This window comes from Numida meleagris, chromosome 1 (genome assembly GCF_002078875.1).
Source record: "Numida meleagris isolate 19003 breed g44 Domestic line chromosome 1, NumMel1.0, whole genome shotgun sequence".
Lineage (NCBI taxonomy): Eukaryota > Metazoa > Chordata > Aves > Galliformes > Numididae > Numida > Numida meleagris.
This window is the reverse complement of record NC_034409.1, coordinates 64,890,372-64,915,192: the sequence shown is the minus strand read 5'-3', so window position 1 is coordinate 64,915,192 and position 24,821 is coordinate 64,890,372. Positions and strand designations below refer to the sequence as shown.

The window sequence follows — 24,821 nt, the reverse complement described above, 5'->3', positions numbered from 1 at the left end:
TTACTTTTCAATATGACTGAAATCTGAGGAAAAGATAACAAAGAGAAGAAACCTCAGAAAACTTTTTTTTATACAGAAAGTACTTCTCTCCTTCAGCCCACTCTCTCAATCTGCATTTACGTCTCTCAGCAGTTAAATCATGAGACCTAGACATTTTTGAAATTAGAAACCTTAAATGAGATGTAATCCCTCTGCTTTGGAATGTTAGCTTCCCACTTGTTCATGTACCATGTAATATGCGGAGGACAGAATTTTTTTAAAAGATTTGTACTGTGATGCAGAACTCCTTTTCATAGTAAAGCAAAGGCAGATTGATTTTACCTTTGTTGAGAAAGAAACTACAGACACAAACCAACTAATAAAAAGCCCTTGATCTTTGGCATCACTGCAGGTGCCAGTCACAACCAACAGTGGCACCGGGAGAGACAAAACGATGACATCATCTCATCTTTCCATCCCAGCAATGTTTGCCAGAATGAACAGCATGTACATTGCATTCACTACACACTGAGAAGCTTTGTGATAGACTAACTCATATTAAATATCCTGTGAGGCACCTGACAAGGGCTAATATTCTGCACCATAGCCAGATGCAGAGCTGCATCTTCAAGGAATAGTCAAGCTCTTTGTTTGCAGAAATGTCACTCATACACAGAATCAAATTTTGACAAAAGGTCTGATCTGAAATTGCTCTGACAAACCAGCTCAAACTCTCATTACTCTGGAGCATGGAAGACAACATGCTGACTGTATACTCCTTTCTAAATGAGTCTTTCATACATTCTAATCATTTAATAACAGTAAATAAAATGCCAATAATATGCTCCATCTTTCTGAGTATTTGCTTCCATCACTCCCACTAAACATAAGAAAGACATATATGCAAACATGTGAAACTCCTAATACTTCAGATATAAATCTGAGACACAGGCATTCTTAGGAAATTGCTTTATATTTTAAAACAACTATCGTGGAATAATGTGGAGCTGAGTAAATACAGTTCTTTCTCCTTGAGTAAAGCTCTAGGTGAAGTATTTTGTTTCTAAAGGTCACGTGTAAAATATGGAACTGATAATGCAAAGCAGATGCAACTCACGCTTATCCAGACAACTACTTGATAGACCAAATTTGCTCAGTAATTTCATCCACAGGTTTAATGCTTTCACAGGTAGAATGCTTAGCAGAAAATACCTACTAAGTTTTTAGAGGAAACATAACTGCTGAGACAGATTCTGTCCCCTGACATTTGCCATTCCATCATAGGTTAGACTAACTCAAACATTCCTGAAAATCAGCTGCCAGTGTTAAGAAGGGGGGATGGACCATAAGGAATCACCCAGCAGTTGCTCAAACTGTGGGGAGCTGTCTTCAAAATTCTACTTCAGAAAGATCGGCTACAGGTGAGTCTGTACATATTTACACATTATAATTATCTGGAAGAATAGTTCAGTCTTCCTTATCTCTCATTACTCAGCTCATGTCTGCACAGTAGTTTGAAGATATGGAATGCTATGCAAGTGTTAAGTATTTGACTGATTACCTGTTACCAGAAACTGACTGAATCTGCTATACAGAATGAAATACTCTTCTCATTATTCTGAAAAATTGGAAACCTTCTCAACCAAGAAGGCACTTCTGGCATATTCCGGTTAAAGACATCACAGGAATTGCAGTACATCTCTACTTTGACACAGGGACAGAACCAAAACCAACCAGTTAAACGAAGTATTATTCTATGTTGGGTGCAAGTGAAGCGCTGAATTAATCAGCAGCACAAAATAATCATTCTACTTTTTGTTAATTTCCTACTTAGCTAATTTTCCCTTACCTGAATGTTAGAAGCCCAAGTGCCTCCACAGGGTTAGAAAATCTCCATTTCCTCAAGACAGAATACATCTCTGACACAGTTGTTCGATCCCAGCTGGGTGCACTGCCCAATACCAGAGGAAGGGAGCAATTTTGATTATTGCAGTAGTAACGATAAAACCATAAGATTCTTTTCTGTGGCTCTGAGAGTCTGGAAAAGAAGATTAGAAATTCAGTTTGAAATTAAAACCACCTGGAGCCTTGTGTAGCAACAAAGTTTATTGTACTGAGGGGCCAAGTCATACAGTACAGTCCTTTTCGGCTATGTACGTGTTCTCCTTGGGGTAGGATATCATTTTCTGCAGACCAGCTTTCATAAGAAAAGTGATACTTATACTCTGGATTTGTCAGCCTTGGGTCATATAAAAATGAAGTGTCAAAAGACACACATATATGGTTATTTCACTTCCCCAGCACTCTCATTTTTCTTCTCCATTGTTGTTGGTGTTTGTTTGTTTGTTTTCACCGAGATTTTCTGACAAAGATGGTTCAGTTTTCACTGGGTTATTTATTGTTACTTCCATCTGCTAGACATCATCTAAGTTCTGTAACAACCAGACATACGACACTACTAGCCATAGCTTTAAGTCATGTCCTTGCTTTGACTACTACAAGTGTGTTTATTCCTAGCACATTTGACTTAAAATAGGGATTTAGGTAAATCCATGCACAGGAACATGAGCATACGTGCCCATACAGAGTCATTACACATAACATTTGCAAGTTTGCAAAAGGGAAAGAAAGCTCCCATCAACTTCTGTTTGCAAGGCCTAGCATACTGTGAAAAAAAAAGGATGCAATACCAAATACATATAACATATTGAGAAAATGGTAAGACATCACACCATATTTCACCACTGTAAGTGCCTCAAAATAATTTTGTTACCTTTATCTTCGATTTATTAACAATTGAGATGTTTTTGTTTCATCCATATTAAAATCCTAGGGTTTGGTATCATTAGAAAACAGAAGAAATCACCTGTGAGAAACAAGCTCAAACACCTTATTTGATATCAGAGCTTTGAGAGTGCAAAGTGTTCTCCAGTTGACACAAATTATTATTGAAGCCAAGATGGACATTGGCTATCGTGGTCATAGCAGCTGACCGGACTGGTGTTCCATCTACTTAGAAAGATAACTTAATTGTGACTTGAAGCTCATCTAGATATTTCAAAGCAAGGTATAAGAAACCTCACAGACGGCAGTAAGTAAATAGCTCATTTCCAGTCAAATATTTCATTATCTGGATGCATAAGCTGGGCTCAAAATCGAACATCTTAAAATAGAATGTCCCAAGTTGGAAGGGAGCCATCTTCCTTCTATTTACAATGACCTGGAGCATTCTTAGCCAAAATAAGTAAATTAGCTCTTCCCAAATTCTCAATATTGCCACAGTTCACAACACTGGACATTTAGAAGAGGGGTAGCTTTGTTGTTGTAGTTGTTGTTTTTTAAATGTCACAAGAATGTTTATTCCTTTCCTTTAGGAGAATAACCTCATAAATGTACACAGAAGAAAAACCTACCCAAGATCCAAATTCTGTCATGACTTTTAGTGAAAATTTCAAGAAAAATATAATTTTAGCAATCATCTTAAGAGATTGCATCAGAATTCACAACTTGTCTATTTTAACAGCACATAGATGTTTCTCTCAGTGAAGGAGAAGTCACACCGAAAAAGAGATAAAAGTAGGCCTAAGACTTTATTGCCATCTTGTTTTCTTTTGCATTCAGACAGTATTCTGCAGGACAGTTCAGCTAAAGCACCCTTTTTATACGTCAACTTTAAGCAGAGATTGAAGCTTTCAAACAGCATGATCCAAACTACACAATTTGTCGTTCAAATTAAAGCAGATAAAGTCTCCATTGAACTTAGAAAATGAGATGAGAAATCAATCCTTGTATCAGGTTTTCAAAATAACAGATTTCTTTGCTTTAGAGGCAGTGATGTTTTCTCTTACCACGTTTTTGCAAGAAACTAGACTAATATATTTTAAAGATTCAAAATGAAATTAAAGGTTGGGTTCGACTTTTGTTTGGTAGTATTTGGCTTTTTTGAGGGGGGTATTACTTTTATTACTTAGTTGTAATAAAATTTTACATACACATATAATAGAACATATAAGATATGTGGTAAAAGTATTCTGCATGAGTTTAGCATCTAAAGATTGCTATGCTAATAAGGCTCTTTCTTTGACTCAAAAGTGATGAGATGCCAGTAAACTCCATGCACTGATAAAAATGCAGTTCTTTAAGTTATTATGTCTAAGTTTCCCTCCCTATACCAGCTATATCAAAATATATAGCCTTCTTGTCTTCTACTCAACACAAAGGAAAATACAGAGGAAAGAAAATCTTACTTAAAACCTAAATAATTTATTAGTTTTCCTTTTGATAATTTCCCTCAATATCTTTCACTAAATGAAGGAAATTGTTTCAGTGGAAATTAGTCTTAATTATCATTTATTTTTGTGGGGAAATGGTAAAAATGAGTTAAAACTCTTTTTTTTTTTTCTTGTTCATGTTCAGCCATAGGACAGAACAAGCCAAAACAGCAAAACAAACAAACAAACGAAGAGTCAGAAAAGCAAAGCAAAGCTAGAGATTGCAAATTTTTCCCCCTGGCTCTGATTCTCATTTGCAGGTTTCTCTCCTGTGGACAGATTAGCAAAATCTACACAGAGATGTTGTGGAGTCTCCTCCTCTGGAGATATTGAAGACCTGCCTGAACACCTACTAGTGCAATCTGTATGGAACCTGCTTTAGCAGGGGGTTGGACTCAGTGATCTCTAAAGGTCTCTTCCAACCCCTACAATTCTGTGATTCTGTGATTCCACAAAATGTGCAGATGAGTGCCTTTTTTTAGGCATGTTCTGCTATCCACCAGGCTTTAAGAAATCTTTCTAATCACTATTCACAGCAAGGGCAGTCTAGTGATGACTGGTAGGCAAACTAGATTCTTACTAGTTAAGTGACAAAAAAGGAAAAGAAAAATGGAAGTGGAAGCAGTGAGAAAGTGTAGAAAGAAATCATGAATGCAGGAAAGAAAGATGGCAAAGAAGACTGTCATCTTCCTGTCTTCAAATCAGTCTCTGATCCTTTAATGGGAGCCACTGTGGGCAAACAGGCTATACCATGTTCAGAAAGCAGACATTACCTCAGATGGCAATGCGGTTTTGTGTTTCAAGCACAGTAATGCTAAAAGGTATCAAAGGCTCACATCTAAACTGTTTTAGAAGTCAGTCAAAGTATCTGGCAGTAACTAATGAACTTACTTAGTTTCCTCTCTCTCATCTGGTTTCACAATGACACCAAAGACCACAAAGTTGCACACTACGCAGAGATGTGAGGAACACAAGAGCCATATGCTGAAGTGCACTTCCTTCAGCCCCACTGATCCCATCCAGTGACCCATCACTAATCAACATCCATGAGACGCTGGCAACAGGGATCAGAGATGTTAGCTTCCAGAGACAAGGGTCTGAGAGTCTGAGCTGCTGTGAAGACCATACGTCTGGACCAGGTGGGAAGACCAATGTCCGCATAATGTGAATAGATCCAAACACAAGCAACCACAGTATGGTTGCGAACTGGGGGGTTTGTATGTCTGGATATCAGCAGCTGGAGAAAGGAGGAAGATCTGGAGCCAGCTAGTAGATGAACTGAGCACAACTACTGGAGTAATGGACATTTTAATACTATAGATTTAAATATATAGGGACATGGATATGTATATATTCCACTGGCAGAATTTGATCCTGATCAGGCAGAGGAGAACAGAATCAGACTGTCCATACTGCCTGTTTTTGTGGGAATGCTATGTGTGTTTATACATGTGCTGGTAAGGCACTGCTTTCTGTCTGTGCTGATTTGTGTAGCTGGACATCCTTCTGCTGTATGTGTGCCTAGCAGGAATATGCACTACAACTCTCTAAAGGCCGAACATGAGGACACAGAGCCAAAGCCAGGCTGCATTCAGACCTTGGGGGTCCCGGCGGATGAGAAGCTGGACATGAGCCAGCAGAGAGCGCTGGCAGCCCAAAAGGCCAACTATGTTCTGGGCTGCATTAAAAGAGGAGTGGCCGGCAGGGAGAGGGAGGTGGTGGTCTCCCTCTACTCAGCTCTTGTGAGGCCCCATCTGGAGTACTGTGTCCAGGTCTGGGCGCTCCAGCACAAGAAATATATGGAGCTCTTGGAACGAGTTCAGAGGAGGGCGACCAAGATGATCAGAGGGCTGGAGCACCTCTCCTGTGAAAAAAGGTTGAGGGAACTGGGCTTGTTTAGTTTGGAGAAGAGAAGGCTCTGGGGAGACCCCACTGTGGCCTTCCAATACTTGAAGGGAGCGTATAAACCGGAGGGAGAACAATTGTTTGTGAGGGTAGATAGCGATAGGAGAAGGGGGAATGGTTTTAAGCTGAGAGAGGGGAGATTTTGGTTAGATATTAGAAGGAAGATTTTCACTCAGAGGGTGGTGACGCACTGGAACAGTTTGCCCAAGGAAGTTGTGGGTGCCCTGTCCCTGGAGGTGTTCAAGGCCAGACTGGACGTGGCTCTGGGCAGCCTGGTCCAGTGGTTGGCGACCCTGCACTATGCAGGGGGGTTGAGACTTGATGATCTTTGAGGTCCTTTTCAACCCAGGCCATTCTATGATTGTGTGATTCTATGGTGCTGAATTTGACAGTCTGTAATGATGACAGCCATATGGTTGTCTGGTTTTAGACATTGTTTCTCCTTCTTCTGCCATACGGTTTAGTACATTTTCTGTCCTCCACTTATCTGCTTTCAGAAGAATTACTAGAGGGATCCTGACAACCTGAGGGTGGTTTCCTCTGTGTTCCATCCACAGACAACCTTTTATTTCAAAATCATATCTGAGACTTGTAGGCCTGGAGCATCATCATACAGACATTTTGTCCCTGAAAGATCACCTAGATTTACCAACTTTTCTTGAACAAGGAAAACAAGGAAGAAAGATAACTTGAGATTTCATGGTAATAATGTGTTCGGATACAAATATAGTTTTACAAATTTTAATCAAACTCCATCTTTACTGAGGAAGGTAAAAAAAATGCCTCTGATATTGGTACAACAGAAAACGCTGCCTGCCAGATTTTTCTTGATCAGAAATTCCTTAATAAAGACGAACTGCTTTCATTAAAACCCCCAAATATGCAACTCCTCTACTTGATGACTTATTTGGTAGACCAGTTTGTCCATGGTATGGGATAAATGAAAACAAGCTGTGAAAAAAGTGAGGATTACCATTCCTCTTTCTCCAAGAATTTTATTGAACTTATAGAAGCCTTAGCAGCAGCCATTTGTAACATCGATTTGCAAACTGCCCAGACAGAAAAAAGTATTCATGCCTCCTGCAAGTACTACCACCTCTAATGAACTTCTTAAATAATTCAGTGAATAGTAAAGTATGGTGTGTTTTATAGTATAATACCCTGTAAGAGTGACTCCTGGAAAGGGATGTGAGTGAAGAAAACCAGAAGATAATATAAACATGATAAAGCCAGAAAAAAAAAAAAAAGCCATTTCAGAATAACACTGTTAGTTCTGTGAATCATCTAAAACAGCTGTGATCTCATTTGCTTCCTTTAAAATTTAAGAAATGTCATCTCAGATCAGGTCATTGATCTATATCTCACCCAGTGTTTTGCCCCCAGCAGTGGCAGCTGGAGATGCAATTTAGGCAGAGGATGCCAGCCTGCCCACTTGCAGTGGTTTCATACATCCTTCATACATCCACAGAATCCAAAATTGTCGCATTAAGGATATAATAGACTCTATGTTGTCTTGTGTAATATCTGTTTATGAACCTGTTAGCCATGAATCTGTGGATAGCCTTTATGGATCTAATGGTGTTGCCTACCTCCACAGCTCCACAGTAGTGGAGGTTCACCACTGCCTGCTTAAAGAAGTACTCTCTTCCATTCACTGACAATTGATCTACTTCTGTCACTGAATATCCTTAGTTTGAATATTCTGTGGTTTTACGATGTATTAAATATACCGCTGGATTAAAATAAAAGGAAGAAAGAAAAAGGAAAGCAGAATTGAAAAGTTTTTTAATAGATGCATCATATCAGACTGAGAGGGAAGTTATTTAGTTACTGTAAAACTAATGCATCTTCTGACATTTCATTCACATAATTAACTGTGACCGCCATAAAGACATTCTACAAGCATTTATGCTCCTGATTTCACATGGATTATATATAAAATTACATAGTACATAATCCTAATTTATTATGTAACCTACATATATCTGGACATACTTATCTTCCTCACTACATACATTATAATTTGTTTTGTCTTTATGTGCCTTCTGTTTAATGCTAACCTTTGCATACTTCCTTCTTCGTTTAGAAAGAACTTTGTACATATTTTGATGGTTACATGCTATTTAACTTCTATAGCATAGTGTTAATAAAGGATGATGATTTTCACTGAATCTAAAGGTTTTCTTAATAATACTAATGTGTACATATTGCATCACCTGAAGATCTTATCTTTTGAATAAAAAATTAATTTCTTGCCTCAATGACTTGAAAAGATGTAATAAGAGAAAGGTAAAAACAACACTTTTCTAAACTAGTAAAATACACTGCCATCTCCAGGGGCTTATTTAGGCTTTGCTGTGATCTATTCTCACATTTAGATGCGGCTGTTTCTAAAATCAATCATGCTAGGCTCCTTCAGAGGAAAAGTACTTTGTTTTTAAAGTATTGGATACATTTAATTGTGATCAATATATAGGAAAAGTACTTCTAGATATGAGTCAGCAGGACTAGTTAGGTACAACTTACAGTAAGAGACAATGTGTCTGTGAAAGTCTGGCAATATGTTTCAGGCACTCTTCAGTTGGCTCTTCAAGATCATCTCTTCTCTCTTCAGGTTCAGGGTTAATGAACTCCAAGTCAGTTTCAGGAAATTCAATCTTCATTAAAAAAAAAAGAGAAAAAAATTTACACTCTTATTAGTGATACATATTCTGCTACAACAGCTAATAAATGTCATCCTAAATTTGTACAGGAAGTATACAAAACATGAGAGAAAAAAGAGGATGCTTGCTGCATGCAACATATTACTTAAATATGTTGGTGATAAACCCAGCCCACAAAAATCAGTGGCATCTGACTTTCCTGGGAGAATTTCATCCACTCTATCTCACTATGTTCTGAAGTCTGAAGTTGTTTTTTCCTTCTTTCCTCCTCTCTTGTTTTTTAATGAGATGGGTCTTAAATGAAAAGCTTCGATTAGCGTAGATTTATTTTTCCAAAAATTTAGGGATAATTCTGACATGCACTTTGCCAGTGTAAGATACAAGAATCAGAGTCCTAGTATCTCTTCCTGATGGCCAATTTCTTATACATTGCACAGCATCTACTATTTTTTTTCATTCTTTGCTCTTCCATATAGACATCAGAAATTTAGAAGAATGTTTTTAATATGCAGAGAAAGAAAATATTCCACCCAAATTAAGAAGTTTGTGGTATTTGGTGATCTGAATACAGTCAGCTGAAAATTCAGGTTGTTCCTTAAAATCCAGCTCAATTTGCACATCACATTTTGGCTTGCTAACTCACATCATAGTCTTTTATCTATCTATTTTATATATGTGTATGTATCTGATATGTATCACTTGTCAAAGGCTCGCAAAGTTATGCCCTAGAAAATGTAAATTTCACATTAGCCATACCAGAAAAGCAATCTTTATGGCACTACTTACGGTGTTCACATATCATGATACTGTCACTTACATGAGAATAACTGATAATGAAACAGGAGAAATGGGAGACCCTCTTGTCTTGCTTCTTTCAGCAGAGACAAATTATAAATGAGCAGTCATTTACTACCTTGTCTTCCTTTATTATTAATAGAGAGAGCTATTCTAAGGTATTTTCTTGGATTGAACTCTTCAGGCAAGAAAATCCCCATTTGCCTGTCTATTAAAAATAGGAAATTTTTAGGCCAGCCTGATTTATCTGTATTATCTGCTTTTACAAGTCATTTGCTAACAGTCATTTTAGCTTTTTAATACAGAAAACAATTTGCTTTGCTTTTGAAGTATCCAATTGCTTGTTCAACTTGGAAAGATGACACAACAGCCAGGCAGACTTAATGCATTTTCAGGATTGGGAGCACTATTCTGCTTGGAGTTGGTGGTTTCTCAGCATGTAGTCATGGAGGTAGAGCTTTACTGATGCTTATTGACGATTTCCTTGTAGCTACTTCCTTTTTAAGTCCTTCATGCTAATTGCAAGTTGTATGTTACACTTATAATGGCACGCAGTTCAATAGTACATGGAACAAAAGTTCAGACTTGAAAATGCAGCTGCAAGTCAAGTAACAAGTCAGCAATTTTTGTCAAAGCATTTTTGGAACCAAAATTTTATGAATAAAAATTACTCTATGAAAATCTGTAGTCCTCAGAGGTGGTATTTGATATAAAAATTACCATACAGTATGCAGCATTATACTTTTCCATCCATAAAGATTAACATGCTCTCTCTGAGCAGCTATAATGGAAATAAGGTTTTCAATTTTTGAGGCCTTGATGAGCTGTGGGAAAAACCCAATTTCTTGCGCTTTGCTGGAAAAAAAGCACTTTTCCTTGGCTTATTCATTTTCTTACCTGTAATGTTACTGACATTGGCATATCAGTACTACAGATGCCTGGGGTAATCATTGCTGCTGGAAGCATGTTGTACAACTTCATGCTAAGCAGCACAGTTCCATGAATGAGCTGCCTGCGATGGACACAAACAGAAATACTGCCTCATTACTGGATATATGGTGAACCGGGTTTACTGAAATTACATTAAAAAACATGGAACTGGATAGCTTAAAGGACAAGTAAAAGGAGAACAAACTTTCATCATTATGTGGCTAGTACAAATACACCCAAGGTAGTGGTTGTGCATGGATGGTCTCATTGCCATAATGGTATCTGTTTAGTTGAAGGGATTATGCCCCAGATGAGGTGGAAGAAGTGGAGGGTATTGTACACTTATTCTACAGAAAGAAGAAACCTGTGACAACCTACTGCAACCAGCACCAACCCTGTTGATGTATAGATGGCAGGGAGAAGTGGGTGCAATATCAGTCTCCAAAAAGCTGGAAAGAATTTGAATGATATCATTTGTACTATACCTACTGAATTTGTTTTTTGTACAGATAAAATATTATGGTCTGAAGTATCTATCTGAGCACAATACAGACAATAAAGCCTTACCAGAAATAGGCATGCATGTAGTCTGTAGATAAGGAAACCAGAATGATTTTCATTCTAGAAAACTTGAATAAAATGAGAAAATTCAAGTGTAAATTCCCATCATGACTAATCGACTCAGATTAAGAATGCAGTACCTGAATAAAGATGTAGTATAATGGACATACCCTCTAGTCTGTCTACATCTTAACTGTTAGGATATGTTCAGAAATATGATTATGTTGGATATTTATTCTTTTACTGATAATTTTTATTACTTTTATTCCATGGACTGCCCCGCCAATGAAACCATGAGAGAATGGATTAGATTCTCTTCTGCCGACTCTAACAGAAACACCCAGCCAGGTAGATGAGTTTTGAGTAAACAGCTTTTACCAGATATTAGACCATTAGAGACATATGAGAGCCCAGATAAACTTTTTCGTCCCAGAGTGAGTTTGCAACATTGCTGGAAAGAAGTACTTTTTTGAATTGAGGACAGAAAGAAATTTCTGCAAAGACATCTCAAGAAGAAACAGAAAACTCCTGCAAAGTCATTTATTTAAGACAACGCTTGGTACAAACCTAATTTAGGACTAATTTTTGTTTTTCACTTCTGAAGCTGCTGATGCTATAAGTGCAAACATTTTAATTTATTGTGAGAACACCACTCAGGGGGATTAAAGACAAAATCATTTTCTAAAGTTTCTTTTGCAGCTGTAGGTCTAATGTGTAGAGGAAGGGAGGCAGTAAAAGGAGCTGTGATGTGAACAACATAGCACTTGGGGAAAAACATTTTGTGCTGTGAAGTCTTTCACTGAGGTAAATGTGGAAGTGATCAAAGGAGGTTCAAAGCTGTTTTCCTGTGATGCTTGCTTGGATGACCTATATTTAATGAATAACCCTTTGCCCATTCTCTTGTGGACAGGTGTTTACAACATAATTTTAACTAACTGACACTAGTTAGAGAGAGTAGATGAGAAGTGAATGAAGACGAAGACTAAATTATCCTTTTGAGTTCTCTTTTCTGCTATTCACTTTTATACTGTTCTCTGAAACTATGAATGATTTTATAGAAGAGTCCATACAGTGTATTCTTTTCCTGGGAAACTTTGAAATCTGTGCAGGTAAATACGATCAAAGGCTATCTCTTCGTGCTTAATTGAGACATTTCCTGACCTCATAATTTCAGCTCATTTGCACCCAGTGTATATGTGGCTAAAGACTGTCCTGGAAGGTAAAGAAGACTCTGCAGATGGACTTCTCCATTCCTCAACTGGAGAAGCACCAAAGAAAGCACTGTATCTTTGCTGGACTCAGACTGTTTATACATTAAAGCAGATGAGAGGACTATGAGTAAAACCAAAGACCTCACCTTCATAATATATAGCTCAATAAAAGACAGATATTTATAGCTTGTATACAAAGTATGCTAATTTTCTATATGTGAGCAAATTACATACTAAAACATACTTTAGACTAAAGCCAGTTGTTAAAAATAGGCAGTATTTTAAAAACACCTGAATAGGCATCAACAGCTGAAAGATGGTATATTTTGAGAGGCAGCAATCTTTAGGGAACTCCACCTACTTTACCGATAATACTCCACTTTTGAACATAGAAATCGAACAATAACAAAGAGCTTTGTTGGTGAATGAAACAGTCACAAGGAGTATCATTATTTTTAGGAGGAAAAGATGCAGGAAGGAGAGTGTTCAGGATCCATTTAGAAAAGGAAGGAGCCAGAATCACAAGCAAGCTAACTATAACCTTTACTGAACAGATTTTTATCTCTGCTACCTTTGACTGCTGGTGAGCTCAGACAGGTGACTCCCAATATAGTTTTCTCATCTACAAAATGAAGACAGTGTAAAGTCAATCAAAGTCATAGATGATGCCTTCCATGCAACAAGTGGAAAAGATCTCTTCAGCATAAAGTACATCAGAAGGTCAATAAACAAAAGGTGCTTTGTGTCTTCTGCTGTTTGTTTATAAGCTCATAAAAAACCAAGGCAGATGGAAAGTCCTGGAATTATACAAATTCCCAGTTTTTGTTTATGACAGGAGATAAAATAAACTTCCAATATTATTACAGCAGAAGAGGACACTGAGATGTAAGGACAGCATGAGTTACTCAAGCTTACGAATTCAACCTGGTGTCCCGAACTCACATGGCTGGGAGACCTTATTTACCACAGACAGCAAGAAGATTTTGTTGCTTGTTCTATTGATTTGGAAATATCAGTACAAAATAAATAGTGGTGTTAGAATCAGTGAACTCAGGGCAATGGACACCATGGGAGACACTAAAACTCTCAAATTTCCCTAAATAATGGATTCCCAATTTGTTAATTAGCTCTGGATCACTAAATTATTCAGCCTAAGAGACAAACACGTTTTTCTGACATGAAGGAAAGGAAAACTAGCACTCTGGTTGGGAAACGCTTTTTCAGCTTCCTCTTTAGTCTAAGATTTCTTGATACAGATACATCATCAAGGACCTAATTGACATTGACTTATAGACACTAAAGCTGACTAGCTGCTAAAGATAAGAAATGTGGATGCAGAAGATCACCTAGCTGAACAAGTTGGCAGCCATGATCATTATTACTGAGTTCATTGTCAAATAACTGTAATATTAGAGTGGAGATACTGCTTAGACTGGATATACCAAGAAAAAAGAGGACAAAACACAGTGTAAAAACAATTTAATTATCCCCAACTTTCGGTCTGTACTTCTAAAAAATATTTTGCTCATACTTTCTACTTAGTGTTTTCTTCAAAGAACTGGAGTGTTAAAATCCTAGAGAACAGCTATAGCTCTCTTATCTGTAAAGGTACTTTGACACAGTCCTGCCCAAAAGCATGAGAAACTCTCTTCTTCTAGAAAAAGATGAAAGGAACTTGTTCACGTTAAATGTTGGGGAATTATCGCAAAGTGATCATAATTCTTTTTTCCTTCTCTTTTTAACATAATCCACAGACAAATTGAACAGAATTCCTTTGTTTTTAATCAGAATAGATTATAAGGGGACAGAAATCAGGAACTGTATTTTTAAAATAATTGAAATTTATTTTCCTTCCTCAATGTTTATCAAAAACAAACAAACGTTTAAAAAGTACTTGAATAGAGAAGAAAAGACCACTCTCTGTTCTTATCTTTTCTGGTCCTCAGAAGAATGTCTCTGTGATAAACTGGGACAAGAATTTGAACAAGGATGTTTGATGACTCAGGTAAATCTCTCAGTGCTACCAGCTTCTTCAAAGAGCTTATTTCTGTCCTTTCCCCTATAAATCCTAGACCTGAGTATCTGTTAAGACATTTTCAAGAACTTAAATTCATCTCTAAGAAAAGTATTTGTTTGAGGAAATGGTATCTTCCAAGTCAGAAATGTTTTATTAGAGATTTCCTGGTTAGATTCATTAATCTTTTTATATACATTTACAGAATTTGTTCATTTAGAGATCCTAATACCATAATCTTCACAATAATACAAGATACTCTTGACACATTAGCATGGCACTACAGGTGCAAACATTTTATTGGAACATACTTTCATGTTCAGAAGTATTTTCCTGAAATGAATCGAAGTCTACTTGCATTTCAAGCATGAGGGAAACAAATTCTTGTTCATTGTTCATTAACAGCATTAATTATTAGGAATCACCTGATAATTTTAATCTTGCTGCTCTCTAAGTCATTAACTTTGAGATCTAGTTTACAAAAAAATATTCATGACCTTCCAAGGAAAAGGAAAAGCAGGCCGAGTTTCAAGTTTCACATTTCAGAAGGAGTTTCATTGCTATTTTTATTTTTAAATCAGTCTATCAATTCAACTCATGGTGAATGGAGTAGTGGTTGGCTAAACGAGGAAAAATTACTTAGACTTCTTTATGTTAATAATTGCTATAATTATAAGTGACAAAGATAACTGATTGAACACACTATTCCTAAATTATTCCAACACAACAACTCAACTTTTATTTCTGCTTTGAAGGGTCATTTCAGCAATGATCCATACAATTATACAGCAGATTAAAAGAAAGTAACCCTGTATCCTCTTCATTGTGCTGACTGTATGTACTATGAAACAACGGAGCCATTTTCCAATGAGTTTTGAAATTGCCTGGGTGACTTGGAGGTCTATCTAATGAAAATCAATATGCTTGCTCTGAAGGTATGCATTACAAAATACATAATACAGGGAGATGGGGGCTTTCAAATATCATTAATTTGGAACTTAAATGCTGAAAAGTGGTAAAAAAAAAAAATTAAAAATTCCCAGTCAAGTTACCATGCTTAATGTTCTATTTCTGTGTGTCCTAAGCAAACATTAGCTTGCTGGGGTGGAGGGCATGTTAGTACTTTATCTTCAGTTAGTTTTTCAGCTAAGATATTTCCCTCTACCTTTTTCACCCTAAGCATCAGAATAGTAGAAATATGCAAAATAAGTACGATGCATATTTTGTTTAAAAAGGCACACACAATGGCAGAGTGAATGATGTGATTTTCTTCCAAATAGCCAAATGAAAGAGCAAGAAAAGATATTGAATAAAATGCCTAAGCAATCCTTGGAGAAGAGTTTTGATTCATCTTTCTTTCCTTCCTTCAAGCTAAGAACTCTAATCATTCAGTCATAAAAGAATGATCTCCTTCCTTTAATACAGCAATCTTGAATTTTCTCCAGAAAATGTAAAAAAAAACAACCTCTAGCCAAGTCCAACTTACTGTCTAGTGTTTTAAGCCTCTTGGCCTAGAAGTTCAGTAGAACCCAAGGTCTTTCATAACACAGTGAATGCCTAAATGCAATCAACTGCGGTTCTTTGTTTATTTTTGTTTTTAATGGTAACTGCCATCATATGCAGAAGTAAAGATATCTCAAGATGAGGAAAGAGCTACAGCTTAGATACAGATGCTAATGTAGAAGCTGGTAGGGCTTGAACATATCCATCTATTGCTCAACTTAGGCAGCTGTGTGTTTCGTTAGTCTGCTGTTGTGTATCTTACTTCATGGCATGCAGGGCTAAGGAGTCCAAATAAAAATTACTCATCATTGTAACAGATAGATCTAAACTCAGATGTCTCAAGGAATCTAAATAAAAATTAAGTATCATCATAATGAATTGATCTAAACTTGGATTTCTCAGTGCTACTAAAATATATTTATTGTAAGGCAGAAAATTTATCTTAGATGGCTGTTTATGCATCACCACAGACACACTCAAGCCTACAAGCATCTTAAAATCACAGCATGTTATGTGTAGAACAAAGAGGTTAAAAAAGAAAAGAAAGCTTCTTAAATTGTTTATAGATGAAAAGGGGATCATTGTAGTCATTACTACCTGACTCTGAGCAGAATGAATGGGAATGAGATGGAAAAGCTACAAAACAGATTTCAGTAAGGCTTTTCAACCGGCCAAAGGAATTTTACTGTATTAAACAGTTACACAAGCCAAGTTCAAAAACAAGGTACTGAAAAAAAAGAAAAGCTTATGGGTGGAGCTCTTACAGGCACATCAAGAGCAGCTTACTGTGACAGCAAGGTTCTGAAATCAATGTTTCTTTCTTTTTGTATTCTTCTCAAGTTGAGTGTAACACTATTCAGGAATGTTCTTCTCACAAACTGTCATACAAAAGTGAACTTACTCTTTTTGATACAATGGGCAACACGTCCAAGCAAGCGCCTCTGTAGTTTTAGAAGCATGGTTCAGCCCAAGTAGTTTTATTGTCAGCATCGTTTCCCTTGGAAGAGCCTTAATCCGTAGAGGAAAGTTGATTCTAAATAAAAATAAAGAAAAAAGAAAAATAAATTTAGTATTGTTACAACAAGTTACATCTTTTCACATTTTTCTAGACCCCTTAACACATATATCAAACTATAAATTACAGGAGTGCAACTCTGAAGGAAAATGCAACTGATAGATCCTTTTAATACACCAGTCACACACTGACAAATATTGCCAGCCACTGACTTGCATGATAGTAGTTGAGAAGAAGCATAGATACCTAGTTAAAATCTTGCTTTGGTATTATTTTATCAACGGAAGGCTATTTCAGCACTAGCTCTTCCTGAGGGTGAATTGTAAACCAGTAATTAATTGCTGGCTTGTGTCTTCACAAGGAAACACTACTACTTAACAAACTATGAGTTGTTTTGTGAGTAGAGTATGATAATCATTCTCTTGTTTACATGTACTTCTGTGGAGTGGTATTTCTTAGGCACAATTTAAAAGCAGATTTTGTTGAAAAAGAAATGAGTAATTCGTGTTTTTTAGTGAGAAAATTCTAGTATGTGAATACTCTTCTCAACTTTGTATTGATTATTAACAAACTTGATTGGTCATTCAGTTTGTGTATACAGATTATATGACCGATGTACAAACATAATTTAGAGCAATTCTAATAAATGAGATACTTTCATGCTATACGGTAAAATCACATTTGATATTAATCAGACGTGCAAAATTTTATTTCCTTTTTCTGGAAGAGAATATCTGTGGTAGATGGTTATTCAGTTAAAAACTTAAACTTCTCAACAGAAAATAAGATTTGTTACTTTTTTTTTGTATAAACAAATCAATATAAGGAGCTAAAAAATAATATAAGGGCTAAAAAAATTATTTTTGCATTGACAGCAAAAGTGTAAAGAAAACAAAAGATCTGCATAAACTTGAGTTAATACAAAACAGAAGAAAAATCTAAATAATACACACTTCATTTAATTTTCACATATTCAGTGTAAGAGGGGGAATAATTCAACTTTCAGCATTTTAAAAAAATGACATAGTAAATGTAGAAATTAGTATTAAAAAGTGTAGTAGCCTGAAAAAAAAATAAAGATTGTGGCAGCAGAAATGAGACAAGATAAGAGTATAATGTACAATTTAAACAAGATTTTGCTCCTACGCTTGTCACTCCAAATCTGTCAAAATTCTATTGCTTTCAGGGAAGTTTGCTTGAATGCATGGAGGATTTACTGTAACAAAGATGTTTCTGCTAAAATTCTCAAGTACACTAAATCAGCATTAATGTCAAGGTTTCAGATGAATCCAAAATATTTTGGAAATTATCCAAATTTGCTTATATCAGAGTAAAAAAGCAAGAGAGCAATTTCCCATTCTTTGTAATTGACACAAATAGGTTTGAGAAGCAGTTCTGAATTGTCTTCCCACATTTCCCACATGTCTCTATTTATAGCTTTCAACTCTGCTTCCCATTTCATGACCTCTTATTCACTCATAATTATTTAGATACAACTACGGGAAAACTGAACTGTTTTACATTTCATGGATAGCTTGTTCTTCTTTTTTCACTTACAGGACAACAACTCTGCCCATGTTTCATAAAACCATTCAACAAAGAGTTACTCTTAGTTTCAAAGCATTAATATTTTCTGTGGAAAGAAAAAAAATAAGCCATGTGTTTTCTAATACAGAAATTTGTTTGTACTGTTTGTGAATGTGAAGAAATGAAAAAAAACTGACAATACCCTTTTCCTTGCAGAATGCAAATACTCGTCAGAGATTCCCTAGGATACAAAATATAGCACTATCAGATGTACATAGATGAAAAAAAGAACCTGGAGATTTAAGTAAGAGTTAGGCATCCCAAGACTTAAACCATAGGCCAAAAATTTCCCTTCAGTGATATATGATATACAGAGAAATGGAATATTTACGCTGGTTTTCATGCATGTCTAAACTTACCCAGTTGGTATTATAATTTCTGACTGCATGAGGCCGAGACAAAGAGGAAAGAGGAAATGGAAAGGTGGCCAGAAACAGGACACCCTGTGGGTGATAAATTTCAGCAGTAGTTGAGAAGAACAAAGAAGCTACTAACTGAGAAAGTGCTGTTTACAGATGTTAAATAATGTTATACAGCTGGTTTCAAAGGCTAAGGCCCTAACATCATAAGAGCACACAACACTGAAAAGCTCCAAGGCAACCAGGGCTTTGCCCAGGGAAAGTATAAACTAAACATACAAGCCAAACACAATATGGGGAAAAAGAAACCCAAAGCCAAGAAAGTATCTGAAGTGATGAATGGTATGCTTAATGCTAATTCCATATTTTATGTCTGTAGGTTTAACATAAATTATGGAGGATGGAAAAAGAGAGGAGGTGGTGGAATAAAGATGTGAAGAGCAGCCAGCTAAGAAAAAAAGGAAGGAAATTCTGGAGGGGCTTCATGCATTTAAAAATGAAGCTGATGAGAAAATAAAAGGGGAAATTTTGGATTTTGCACGTTATGTACTAGAGAAGATCAGCCTGTTCGAATTCTGCACCAAGGTGATACTCATTTTTCAAGCACACAAATTACAAAACAAAGAAGAGAATCTTAAAAAAAGGACAAACAGCAGCAACAACAAAGACACTACGTGAGGCAGCCTTCTTAGGAATCAAACAAGTCCCGTCTGAGGACATTCTATGAAGGACTGGAGATGATAAAAGACTTCACAAGAAGATCATATTTAAACACAAAAACCTACCAAGTTCAAACATCAATGAGATAAAGCAGTGTAATACACAAACTACACACATGAAAAATCAGCAAATAAAGCAAATCTTATCTTTTGTTAAAACAATCTTCCTGGGCTCCTAATCATCAAAATACCTCTCTCAATTTTTTTGCCTTGTTCAGGCAGAAATTCATTTTGAATTAAGTAGATTTATTTTTTGACCTGATTGATCTCTAACTCTGCAGTGAATAGTTGACTTCCTAATGTAATGGAAGCTCTTCCTGATGACCTTCTACCATCTGCGTTTTCAATGAATGTGATCAGCTGGAAATACCATATGGGTTTCAATGAAAGTAGCACTTTACAACTCCGGACAAAACATCTTGCAAAAAAGAAACCTCATCTTCTCTTAAATTTTTATGTGAATATATTCCCTCCTTTTTCAGAAAGTGACTTTACAGATAAAATATAACCAAGAGTAAACACAGATGGGTGACGGTTTTTAGTGATGCAGGCTTCCTACAATAACAAATGGGGGCCGCTTCATGACATATGAGAACAACTGTGGTAATACTTATTTCATTAAAATACACTATTTTTAATTTGTCCTATCCTGTATCTTACAAAAAGTGCTAATAAGTGTTTCTATGCATGCATTATAGTATGAAAGACAAACCAGCCTGTTCTTGAGTATGTTTTAAACTTACGTTAGTTATGCACATAATACCTTCAATAACAACACGCTACCACATCTACTGTTCCTTCTCTCTGTATGTTTCAGAAAACAGAATATAATGATTATTTTGTCAACTTTGGTGCTATTTGTTCCTTCTTTATTAGAGGGTTATCAGCACCAATTACAAAAGAAAAAAAAACACAACAGACTTTCCCATTCTTTGTATACTTTGACAAGTATTTTATATTTAAAAACAAAAAACAGATGGAAAAAAAACCTGATTCCTTCCTTATACATATCATCATATAGAAAAGACCTTCTGGCATCACTATCCTGATTAATATTTGGGAACAGTACCAAAATCATACTGTGTTAAGTACAACTCAGTAAAGCAGTCAGCTCCTTTCTTTATGCGAAAACATTTGATTTTCCTGTTAAGTGCTACGTTAGATTTAGAGTAAGAATATGTGGTTTATAAGCACCTGTTTCTGAATAAAATCTACCCTGCCAAGCATGGAATATTCTAGTGACTCAAAGACAGGAGCTGTAAGACTATTAGCTGGTTTAAAATATCCCATCTGACCTCTGCATTCTGGCTAAAAAAAATAGCAGCTGTTTACAAAAACCAGTTCCAGATACAAAATAAAACATACTAAAATAATGTCATTTCTGTCTGCCTAGATTCTCAGCCTGTGCTTTTGGATCTCATTATGTCCAAGAACCCTACCCTTGTGATTTAAGGCTTACACAAATGCGGGCCAAACAGGTGGTATACAAGTTCATGATTGAAGGAAACACAGAAAAGCCTGCCAGATGTATTTGATTTTGTAATTGGTAATTAATTTGATTTGATTGAATCAATTCAAATTTTGAAAATGATTTTTGAAATTCAAGCAACTATAAAAAAGTTAAGGGATAGAAGTCCATAGACTTCACTAATGATGAACAAGAGCCTGCACGCTGTGCTCATGAAAGTTAGCACCAGTGGAGGTGACCCACTGTTTCACAGCTGCAACGACAGTGTCGTTGCTAGGAAAATGTTGCTTACACAGTCCATCTTTCATCGGCCCCAACAGACAGAAGTCAGAATGTACCAAATCTGGACTATACTGCGAGTGTGGTAGGACAGTCCAGAAAAAGTTGGCATCATGCTCTGCAGTCTTCAGACTGGTATGTAGCCTGGCATTCGTGGTATGACAGCTATGCATGGCCATCCAGAACAAGGCTTGTCTTTCACATTGATGCCGACATTACTGAAATGCACCACCCTCTGCCTCACTGTGCTCACATCCACTGTTTGGTTTCCATAAACATTCAACAAGTGTCAATGAATGTCAATGGGTGCCATTTTTCCCACAAAGAAGAATTCAGTTACACATCTTTGGTTCATATACACTTCCATGGCAGATGCCACTAACGTTCTGCTGCTATCTATCTGTCACACGGCAACAAAATGTAAGAGAATATTGGTGGGAAGGTTGAACTGCCATGCCACCAACATCTGCCTCTGATGTTGTGGGCCAACATCATAAAATAGGTAGTATTGCTTCTGGATCAAGCCTCTTATTAAGTTCTATGCAATCCTATATCTTGTTTTTGGTGTTAATTGCCTCTCACAACTACCTATGAAATAATTTGGTACGTGTACTTAACTGGTTTTCCAAGAAGCACTTTGGTAGAATTGCAAACATTTCATACAGATTTTGAAGAAAGGGAGGTTTAAACAGAAATGCTGAAGCTTCTATATGATTTCTTTATATTTTCATAGAAATGGAAAAAGGTGGAGTTTCAGACATGGCTGATGAGCTTATTTCTATGCTGTCATTTTATATTTTGTTTTATAGAGAAGTTGTGTAAGACGCATTCCAGAAATAAGTCAGACACTTTTTGGAAGCCAAAAATACTCATAAACAATGTAGTCCTTCCCCTACACTTCAGCTGTATCTGCCCATACGTACCGCTGGGCAGGGTGAAAATTCCTACAGTTCAAATGGGAATGATCCAACATTTTCAACACAAAGATAACCATTCCTTCAAATGATTGATGGTTCAGCACAAACTCTCTGGAGGCAACCGAGTTATCAGTGAAGATGTTAGGTCCTAAAAGACCTAATTTGTATTCTTAGCAGAAATGTACCCATTTTGTTTCTTAACTATAGGGCATACATACTAAGTATCCCACATCTGTTCAGAAGTCTTGCGTAAGGAGGCTGCACAAACTCTCCATTAAGATAGAAATGCAATGGGTTTGAGATAAAACTTGTTTCATTTGACCAGCTTCAAGCTGTTATATGTCTTAGAGCGAGGCAATCAAGATTTATGAATTGCACACTTTGAATTCAGTTATAAGGTAACAAAGCCCCTTTCAGGTGAATCTTAGTCTTTATTCAATTACAATGTAATCAAGCTTCTTTCAGGTTTAGAATAAAGTAAATGGTAGTATAAAATATCAAAAATTTGAAAGACTGAAAATAAAAACGTCGTGCTCAGGAATCTGGAGAATGCTATTACCAAGAAATGTAAAAAAAGCTGTATACTACTTCTCTTCCATTTATTATAAGTATGCTTTTTGTCATTTCATTGCCTTTAGTGGATGTTACTTAAGTGTGTGCTCTGCTTTTAAATGGAGTTAATTTCCTCAAAGCAGACAGGCACAAGACAGGGAGTTGGGAGCCTTTATTTTAAAATTCTAGACTCAAACCAAAGGTCTTCAAAACTTAGGCTGCAGATCCTTTTTTATATAAAAATCAACACAATCAAGTTCCTTCTAAATAAAGAATCAAAAAAATGTTACAATAGGTTCTCAAGATGGATTACACGTGTACTAGAAGCGAATCCAAAGTGCAAAGTCTTCACAAGAGAACTGAAATAGGGCCTTTTCTATCTCCTTTCAGCTTCAGTACGCATAGAATCATAGAACGGCCTGGGTTGAAAAGGACCTCAAAGATCATCAAGTTTCAACCCCCCTGCATAGTGCAGGGTCGCCAACCACTGGACCAGGCTGCCCAGAGTCACGTCCAGTCTGGCCTTGAATGCCGCCAGGGACGGGACATCCACAACCTCCTTGGGCAAACTGTTCCAGTGCGTAACCACCCTTTGAGTGAAAATCTTCCTCCTAATATCTAACCTAAATCTCCCCTGTCTCAGTTTAAAAACATTCCCCCTTGTCCTATCGCCATCCACCCTCGTAAACAATCGTTCCCCCTCCTGTTTATACGCTTCCTTCAAGTATTGGAAGGCCACAGTGGGGTCTCCCCAGAGCCTTCTCTTCTCCAAACTAAACAAGCCCAGTTCCCTCAACCTTTTTTCACAGGAGAGGTGCTCCAGCCCTCTGATCATCTTGATCGCTCTCCTCTGGACCCGTTCCAGGAATTCTGCATCTTTCTTGTGCTGGGGGCCCCAGGCCTGGACACAGTACTCCAGATGGGGCCTCACAAGAGCTGAGTAGAGGGGGACAATCCCCTCCCTCTCCCTACTGGCCACTCCTCTTTTAATGCAGCCCAGAACATAGTTGGCCTTTGGGGCTGCCAGCGCTCTCTGCTGGCTCATGTCCAGCTTCTCGTCCACCAGGACCCCCAAGTCCTTCTCCACAGGGCTGCTCTCAAGGAGATCTTCCCCCATTTTGTATAAATACCTGGGATTGCCCCAGCCAGTACCAGCAGTGCTGAACAAAAGCTATTCTCAGGCCAGCTTAGTTTATTCTTAGACTAAACTTAGCTTTGAGCTGTTTCTCCTCTCTCTGGCTATCACATTCCTTTCCCGCTCCCACCTCGCTAAATTTCTCCGAATTCTATGGGATTTAATTTGCACAGAAGATTGATAATAAAGATGTGTCTTTGCTTGTTTGTTTCAAATTAATATTAAGTTTGTAAAATCTTAAGAAAAGCATAGATGAAAACTTACATCTCATTCCAGTCTGCCAGGAAAAAGAAGGATTTTTTAACAGGTACATTTCTGCAAATCTTCACTTGACATATTGTCTTCCCAGCATATGTTAGTAAACAGGAAAAAGAAAAATGTTTGTATCTATAAAGGAAAAAGGGGGAAAAAAATCAATTACAATGTAATTTCCAGCACAGTAAATTTAAGGTTAATAATTCAGAAACTTGTGAAGATCCATTCTTATATGCAAATAGAATTAAAATAACAAATCATGTACTAATGTTTAAATGTAAAAAGCAGAGTTCAAAAAGTGCTTAAGACATGTAGTCCATGTTTACTTTTCACTATGGCAGTCAATGGAAGTTTGGGAGTAAGGTGTGAGGTATTGCAACTTTCTCATTGTATAATTTCAGTCATTAGTGAAACTTCACTCATACTTTTCCCAATCTGTAAAAAAACAACAAACAAAACAAAACAAACCCACAGGATAATACTTCAGGGAATCTACACATTCATTATAGCAGACGTGTTAAAGACATCTGTTTTGGTATCTGTCACGTATTTGTCTGACTAGTGTAATTCAGGTCCCCAAATATCTGTTAGTTTCACATTCTTAATTCATATTGTAACTTCCAGATCTTCCTATGGAAAATTGCCATGCTCAGCTGTAGACCATGCTCTGTACAGGAATGATGAAAGCAAGTCTAAAGCACTT

At 36.8% G+C, this 24,821-nt stretch overlaps 1 protein-coding gene across 6 annotated transcripts in view; it reads right to left on the bottom strand.

The window, feature by feature from the left end:
• Nucleotides 1–24,821, bottom strand: part of PIK3C2G (phosphatidylinositol-4-phosphate 3-kinase catalytic subunit type 2 gamma) — a 313,307-nt gene that overhangs the window by 128,434 nt on the left and 160,052 nt on the right. For all 6 annotated transcript variants that reach the window (XR_002436670.1, XM_021390880.1, XM_021390901.1 and 3 more), the window contains 5 exons: nt 24,128–24,250; nt 16,734–16,865; nt 10,511–10,625; nt 8,682–8,812; nt 1,829–2,017 (listed from right to left, as the gene is read on the bottom strand). Coding sequence is in view for 5 of the 6 variants with exons in the window: in XM_021390880.1 (XP_021246555.1) it covers nt 1,829–2,017; nt 8,682–8,812; nt 10,511–10,625; nt 16,734–16,865; nt 24,128–24,250 (690 nt within the window). In the remaining variant the exon portion in view is untranslated. The remainder of the gene's footprint in view (nt 1–1,828; nt 2,018–8,681; nt 8,813–10,510; nt 10,626–16,733; nt 16,866–24,127; nt 24,251–24,821) is intronic.